This window comes from Cibotium barometz, chromosome 16 (genome assembly GCF_041138505.1).
Source record: "Cibotium barometz isolate CiBa-2024 chromosome 16, ASM4113850v1, whole genome shotgun sequence".
Classification (NCBI taxonomy): Eukaryota; Viridiplantae; Streptophyta; class Polypodiopsida; order Cyatheales; family Cibotiaceae; genus Cibotium; species Cibotium barometz.
In genome coordinates, this window is record NC_141061.1 from 35,467,585 (window position 1) to 35,475,205 (window position 7,621).

At 40.8% G+C, this 7,621-nt stretch overlaps 1 protein-coding gene across 2 annotated transcripts; it reads left to right on the top strand.

The window, feature by feature from the left end:
* The first annotated feature begins 3,786 nt into the window (after positions 1–3,786).
* LOC147630588 (protease Do-like 1, chloroplastic) lies at positions 3,787–7,395 on the top strand. Of its 2 annotated transcripts, XR_015267677.1 has the most exons (7): positions 3,787–4,457; positions 4,919–5,369; positions 5,461–5,789; positions 5,969–6,472; positions 6,596–6,661; positions 6,836–6,961; positions 6,992–7,130. XR_015267677.1 is itself a non-coding variant. In XM_086810515.1 (6 exons), exons 1-6 carry the CDS (start codon positions 4,314–4,316, stop codon positions 6,899–6,901), a joined length of 1,560 nt encoding a protein of 519 aa, XP_086666641.1. In that variant the 5' UTR covers positions 3,787–4,313; the 3' UTR covers positions 6,902–7,395. The 2 variants fall into 2 exon arrangements, 1 of the variants encoding a protein (XP_086666641.1); XM_086810515.1 differs by having other exon boundaries at positions 6,836–7,395.
* The last annotated feature ends 226 nt before the right edge of the window (positions 7,396–7,621 follow it).

Sequence of the window (7,621 nt, forward strand, 5' to 3'; positions counted from 1 at the left end):
TCTTAGCAATGTGCCTGTTTTTCCGCTCAGCAACTCCATTTTGCTGCGGAGTGTATCTGCATTTTTAAACTGTCTCTGAATACCATTCTTCTTCAAAAATTCAGAGAACTCATTGGAGAAGTACTCTCCCCCTCCATCTGACCTTAGGCACTTTACATATTTCCCTGTTTGTGCTATTGTGTGCATGGTTCATATCAGACTGGTGTATTGTTGCACGTATAACCAGAGACACTCAATAGGTTGATCGAGACAGCGGTTAGTCTCCGACAACATGTACATACCTCTTAGTGATAAACAATGGTGGAAACTAGACTATGTGCGGCTAGCATGCAGGATGGCCCAGCTAGCATGGAGTGCAACTAGACTAGGGACTTGGGGGATTGGCAAGGTGCTAGCATACATGCAAGGGAGGTTGGTAATGCGGACATGTCTATGGAGTGGACAAGCCGAAACAATCCATCATTGTTCAAGATGTTTTTCTCGATGGACATTAAAACTTAGTGACTTCAAAATTTTACAATTATTTTGAAAATTTATGGATTTTTGAGCTAAATGATTAAAATGCATGAGACTTTGTAAAATTTATGGGGTAGGGGAGGACTAGTCTACAAAGAGATATCAGGCTGAAAACAAAATACTTGATTTAATAAATAGAAGGATTGACTTTGACAAGGCTAGATGGCTGGAGAGGGATATTGAAGTAGATGAATGCTGGGATGCCCTTCAAAAGCTGGGAAAGGAAAAATCACCAGGCTGGGATGGGCTCTCTGTAGAATTCTTCATAGCTTTCTGGCCTTACCTGAAGGATATTGTTGGGAGAACTTGTAAAGAAGCTTTTAGAATAGGCAATTTGGAAAGGGACTTAAAGAAGGGATTAATCAAGCTTATTTCCAAACAATTTGCTTATGAGAGATTTAATCATTGGAGACCAATTACTTTGATGATCGTGATCTACAAAGTCCTAGCTAAAGTCATTGCCATCAGGATTACTGCTACTCTTCAGGATATTATTTCTAAGAGACAGCATGGCTTTATTAAGGGCAGTCTATATATGATAACATATATGCTACAATGTTGTGCAGAGACTTGCCTTTGAAGACAAGGCAGAAATGTATTATGATGCAGTTGGATCTAGAGAAAGCATATGATAGAATTCATTGGTCTTTTATTACCAGGGTGATGGAGAAACTAGGGTTTGGGATAAGGATGGCTACATGTATATATACCCTCACTTTTGGAAGTCAATCTAAGCTGTTGCTGAATGGCAGGATTGTTGGAGGGTTTCAAGTAAATAGATCTGTGAGACAGGGTTGTCCCCTTGCCCCTTTACTGTTTGCTATTGCTTCTCACCCTTTGATTGTGGATCTGGAATCTGCCTGGCTTGAAGCTGAATAATGGGGAGTAGTTGATAATACATTGTTTTGTTAATGATTCTCTTTTATTTTTGCAAGCAGATAATGAGAATGCTAGGAGAGCATTGGGGATAATTCAGGACTTTGTTGATGCCTCAGGATCCAAATGAAATATTCATAAGTCAAAATCATAAGTTTGTCCGAGGATAATAACTTAGACCTTGAGAGATGGGGCTGTGAAGTCATCAAAAGAGGACAAATACTTAGGCACCTTGGGGTACCATTCGGAGTGGATGTAACTAATAAACACCTTACTGACTAGGCTTTGGACAGGTTTCAACAGAAACTTAGGAAGTGGGAGGGTATTAGAGTTCCATTTCATGATAGAGTTGACATTTGTAATACAGTATTAAATGCATATATTATGTTTTTATGTCCAGTATTGGACTTTGGTAAAACTAATTGGTAGAAGATTATAAAACCCATCAAAGAGTTTCTATGGAGAAATGGCAACTCTGATAAGAAGGCTAGCATGGAATAGACTGACATTGCCCAAGGAAGAAGGAGGCATTGGCATTCTTCACCTTCCTTCTCACACAACTGCCAGAATTGCACTACTGCTTCCTAAATGCCTACAACAAGAGAAAATTTAGGCAAAGACATTTAGGGAAATTGTTGAAGATCATCAAGTTTGGGCTAGAGGTAATTGGCAAGGACAAGATTGGAAAGACAAGTTATTTTCACATGCTCCTTTGAAAATTACAGGGTCAGCCTTGGCTAAGATGTTCAGTAGCAAGTGGAAAGAGATCCTGATTCTTACAGTTTGGGAAGGATGTACTAGGGCCTCACGGAATTCTTTGCTATGTCTTGGGATATGGTGGACTCATAAGTTCAATCCTCCTCTTGTACTTCAGGATCTTAAAACTGCTATGAGGCTGAATAATAAAAGGGCTCAAGAAGCTGTTTGACCGTAGGGATAAGGTTTTTGTGGGATGAAAAGAACCTGAACAGATGGATGAGGATTTCAATATGAACTACAGGGAAGGGAAACTAGTCAGAGTTGTGCTAGAAAAGGTACAGAAAGGCTAGGTATCCACTGCTCAGGGGGATGACACATGTTGGGTTAAGGACTGGACCTCGTTTAATGGGACTAAGCTGGATAGGGGGAACACTAATTGTGTATATAAGGAACTTAGGAAAACTAAGGATAATGTGGTATACTATAACAAGATCTGGAAAATAAATTGGAGTCCTCACAGTTGGAAGAAAAGATGGGAGCTGGATATTCCTGTTAAGGCCCAAACATTTCTATGGAGGGTCTGTATGGGAGCCCTTCCTTTGGGAAGCAAGCTAATACAGAGGAACTTCACTAGTGGATGCTGTCCTAGATGTAGAACTGCTATTAAAGATGGGAAACATGCATTTTGGGACTGTCCAACTATTAGAGGTGCTTGGGCCAAAATATGTAAATGGGTGTATGATTGCATTGGGATACATGGATCTTGGGAGGATTGGTTGCTTGGCAAATGGACTGTTAATGAGGAATGTAGTGATTTTGTGTTTAACATTATAAGATTTTGCTGTATGTGGGAAATTTGGAACACCAAAAATTGCATTGTTTTTCAAAAAGCTGTTGATATAGGCTTGGACACAACATGATTGATGTATAAGTGTGTGCATATATGTGTTGGTCTATTCACTTGGTAAATAAGTTGAACAAGGTTGTGATGGTGCAAATGATACAGAATCTGCAGGCAGCTATCTCTTAATTTCACCTATGAAAGGGGATACTTGTAGGCATACTAGGTTGAGTCTAACTGTTTTTGTTGTGTTGGTATATTCAGGTTTGTACAAAGCCCAAGACAAGGACAAGGCCAGAGAAATATGGGCCAAGAACTAAAAGGTGGTACAAGAAAGTTAAACAAATGGATTACAATTTTGTAGCATTCATTGAGAACCCTCTGGGTACCATACCAATGGTCAAAGTTTGGTCAAAAAAAAGGGGAGGTTTTGGAGCAGCAATCACCTAAATGGTGCATAGTAGAAAGTTTAATGAAAGCTTGCATTCAGCTTGGGTATCAAATTTCATGGGAGAAATCCTCCTTTGTGTTTGAGGATGAGAGATGGATATTGATTAATGATCTTTTGAACAGGGTTTGACTATAAACCGATGTATAAACATATGCAGGGCTTTGGTATTTTGATAATAGAAGCTCTGGATACTTTGATGTAAAGAATTTCAGTCAATATATATATATATAAATATAACTTTTGATCCAAAAAAAAAAAGAGACTTTGTAGAGTTTTTGAAGGTATAGGGTATAGTTTGAAGGCCCATGCATTAAAACCGCCTTTGAGCACACATTTAATTGGAAAACCGCCTTTGAAAAAAAAACGTATGTGTTGGAAAACCGCCACGTTTGCAATACAAATAGGAAGCATCATGATGAGCTTCGCAGTTCATCTCTCAAAATCAAACCAAACCCAACTTTTCATTGCTTGCCTATAAGAACAAAAGATCGCAGGAAGCGTGATTTGGGCAGAGAGAGTTTCCTCAGCTTTCGACATAGCCAAGCTTCCATGGTGACTTTTGTTGGGAAAGCAAAGCATTTTACAATACTTTTCCCCTATTTTTTCCTCAACAATTTTACAATTATTTGATATTTTCATTATAAATCTCCCTATAATCTTCCATCCGTTGTGTGTTTTTTTTTTTGGGTGGATATTTTCTTTCTTTCTTCCAGTGATCTCTGCAATTCTGGCTGTAATTTGCCACCATCCGGGCTCAATTATTTCTCAATATTCCTTTTTTTTTTTTCAATCCGAAATTTTAATGGGCTCAGACAGAATCTAGGGTTGCTGCAAGGTGTGGGGGAGTGAGTGGCATAACTTGGTGCCATTTTGCGGAAACCCTAATCTTCCATAACCCTAGTTTACTGCTTTTTCCCGGACTAACGTCATATGTTATCAATGGCCTCTGCTTGTCAAAACCCTGCCCTTCAAGTAACTGAGATGGCCATGCGCGGAGCTTCTTCTCTTAGAAAGCTCAGATCGGCAAGCTCCAAACAAACCTTCAGAAGAAGCGGTATCCCGAAATTGTCCAAGGTAAGAGAACCTGTTTAGCACTTCTCTACGATCTTCAATGGAGATATGTTTGATTATCCTCGAATTTACACACTCCCACATACATGCATCATTTACGTACATAATACATCATACATACATGCATACATCATTTACGTACATAATACATCATACATACATGCATACATCAATACATAAATACATACGCGCATACCTCAATACATAATACATATAAACATGCATACATTATATTCATTTATTGGTGTATGTGCACATACGTACATGTGCATCAACAGAGACCGTAATGCATGCAGCAATAAATGATATGGATAGATAAAAATGTGACAAAAATGCTTACATACATGGATAGAGGGATGCAGGCAAAGTATTGCTAGTTTACCTGCAAAATTTCTGTATCATAGGAAAATTTACTTTTTTTTTCATGAAATCAATGACACCATTGCTGTGAACTTGTGCAACAGCTCTATACACAATTGTGCGATGGTGGACAGAACAGCCATGGCCATGGCATGAGAAGAGGACATGATTTGAATCTGGTGTTTTGGTGTTCTTACCCTAATGAGCATATGAAGAGGGATGTATGGGCACATTCTAGGAGGAACGGAGCACAAATGACTGGCACCATTCCTGTATCCCAACAGGCACATCGAGACGTACCCCATCCTAACTATGATTTTTCTGCCCTTGAGGTTCTCAAGGTCAGTCAACTGAAGCAAGTCCTTGATTTGGGGGGTGTCGATTACCGAGACTGTCTGGAGAAAAGAGAGTTGGTAGAGCGGCTTGTAGATACGCAAGGGTACATACCAGTGGCCGCCCAACATCTGCTACAACTTTACTTGAATGAGCTTGAGCCTCCGTTGGATTCTCCTGAACTTTATTCAAAGACTAGTCCAACACTGAGACAGGAGGAAGGTGCAGCCGCTAACTGTTGGTAGTCTGAATGCAGTCAGCTGGAAAAATTTATTGTTTTTATGTATCCTTAACACAACTGTGGATTGGCTAGATTGGTGGCTAGATGCGGAGCGCAACACAATCAAAGTTTTCCAAGAGGCAAGCTCTTCCGTGGTGAACATCACAACCTCAAATGAAGTCTCTCTCAACACCATGGATATTCCTAGGGGCACGGGCAGTGGTTTTGTGTGGGATAAGGATGGCCATATTGTCACGAACTATCATGTCATCATGAATGGGAACCGTGCTCGTGTAACGTTGGCAGACACAACAACATGGGATGCATCAGTGGTTGGTGTTGCCAAGAACAAGGACCTTGCAGTCATGAAAATTGCTGCTCCATCCTCTAAGTTGAAGCCGGTCTGTGTAGGCACGTCACAGGTTTGACCCCTAAGCTGATGTATATATTTATGTATGTGAATGTATGCATGGATACAGACAAAGACCTTAAATGACATCATTTAATTTGACTGCCATCTTTTTTTCATTGAAAACATTTTGAATCAGGGAGGTATATGAAGGTGATGTTGTGTGTATGTGTGTGGTATGCTCCCTGGCAGGCTTTACAAGTTGGTCAGCATGTCTTGGCCATTGGAAATCCTTTTGGGCTTGATCGCACCCTCACTAGTGGAATTATCTCAGGGGTAGGAAGGGACATAATGGGTGTGAGCGGGCGCATGATCCGGGGTGTCATTCAAACCGATGCATCCATCAACCCGGGAAACTCTGGAGGCCCTCTGCTAGATAGCCAAGGTCGATTGATAGGCGTAAACACAGCAATTTATTCACCATCTGGAGCGAGTGTAGGGGTTAGTTTTGCAATCCCGGTGGATATTGTCAGACGGGTTGTCAATGAGATTATAAGAGATGGAAAAGCAGTGAGGGCAGGGCTGGGCATTATATGTGCAAGTGACAGTCAAGCAAAACAGGTTGGAGTCTTGGGTGTGCTTGTGCTTGATGTGAGTCCTAATGGCGGAGCTGCACGGGCGGGTCTTCGGGGCACGTCAAGAAATGCGGCTGGAAGGATAGTATTGGGAGATGTAATAGTTGCCATCAATGGCCAGGTTTGGTTAATTTCCTTTGTGCCTAGTGCCATTTCAGTGTGTTTCGGTCTCTTACAAGGCAGTTGGTGTATTATTATATTGGCTTTGTGTGTAAGCTCACAATGCCACAATGTCTGGTGGCAGATGTTAAGTGCCGTGGAAGATCTTTTAGCAGCTTTCGACAATCGTCAAGTAGGAGAAACTGTGAGGGTATGGCTATTCGTTTTGAATTCAAAGCTATGGTGTTTTTTTTAAAAGTATTTATTCAGTTATAGGAAACATGGGCAGCATGAGTAGCATGAGTATACAGGTCGAAGCCTGTCACTGCCAGGCTACACCAAAAGCTTTAGTTTCAAAAGCATCTTTTTTTTAATGTGCTTGCAGGTTACAATTAAGAGGGGAAGTTCAGTCCGAGATTGCTACATCACTTTAGAGGAGATCAATGAATGACATGTCCTTACAATGAGCTTAAACTATATTTTGATGAATTCCACACCTTAAGATGATCCATTAGAGATCTTGCATCATGATTCACATGCGCATATAGATACACACATGAGCGTAGTGTCTGGCTCTGGCACATGTTAGCGTGTCCACACAACTGTCATGTGCACTATAGAAAGCATGAACCCCTACCTATAGAGGTGCAAAAATTCCATGGCGTGCATTGTTGAAAAAAACGGCACTGATCACGTCGGCAGATACATCCATGGTGTGCTCTGTGGGTCTGCAAGGTGCTTGCAGACCCATAGAGGGCTGATTACGTTGGCAGATACATCCATGGTGTGCTCTATGGGTCTGCAACGTGCTTGCATTGTTGAAAAAAACAGCACTGATTACACTGGCAGATACATCCATGGTGTGCCCTCTGACGTGAAAGCCATGTAGATTAATATAATGCTTTGCTATATCTGATTCACTGTATATAGTTATGTTCCTGACTCCACAATGATACCTTCTAATTATGCTCATATAACTAAATTGTGGTCTAATCTGGCATCAACTCAAAAAATTTTCACACACTTTTGAATGTGCCATAAGTAGCGGTAGAGAAAACCAAGTTGGCCACTGACCATCTAAAACGTTATCGAGCAATTTGGCCTATATCAATCAACTAGCTGCACCCCAGTACTTGTCACAGCTCAACCTCCAAGGAGAACAGTAACTTTA

Excerpts from the sequence above, each read along its gene's own strand:
- LOC147630588 (XM_086810515.1), top strand. The coding sequence starts at position 4,314 with ATGTTATCAATGGCCTCTGCTTGTCAAAACCCTGCCCTTCAAGTAACT. Across the intron at positions 5,370-5,460 it reads AACACTGAGACAGGAGGAAG|ATTGGTGGCTAGATGCGGAG; the intron begins GTGCAGCCGCTA and ends TGGATTGGCTAG. Across the intron at positions 6,473-6,595 it reads TAGTTGCCATCAATGGCCAG|ATGTTAAGTGCCGTGGAAGA; the intron begins GTTTGGTTAATT and ends GTCTGGTGGCAG.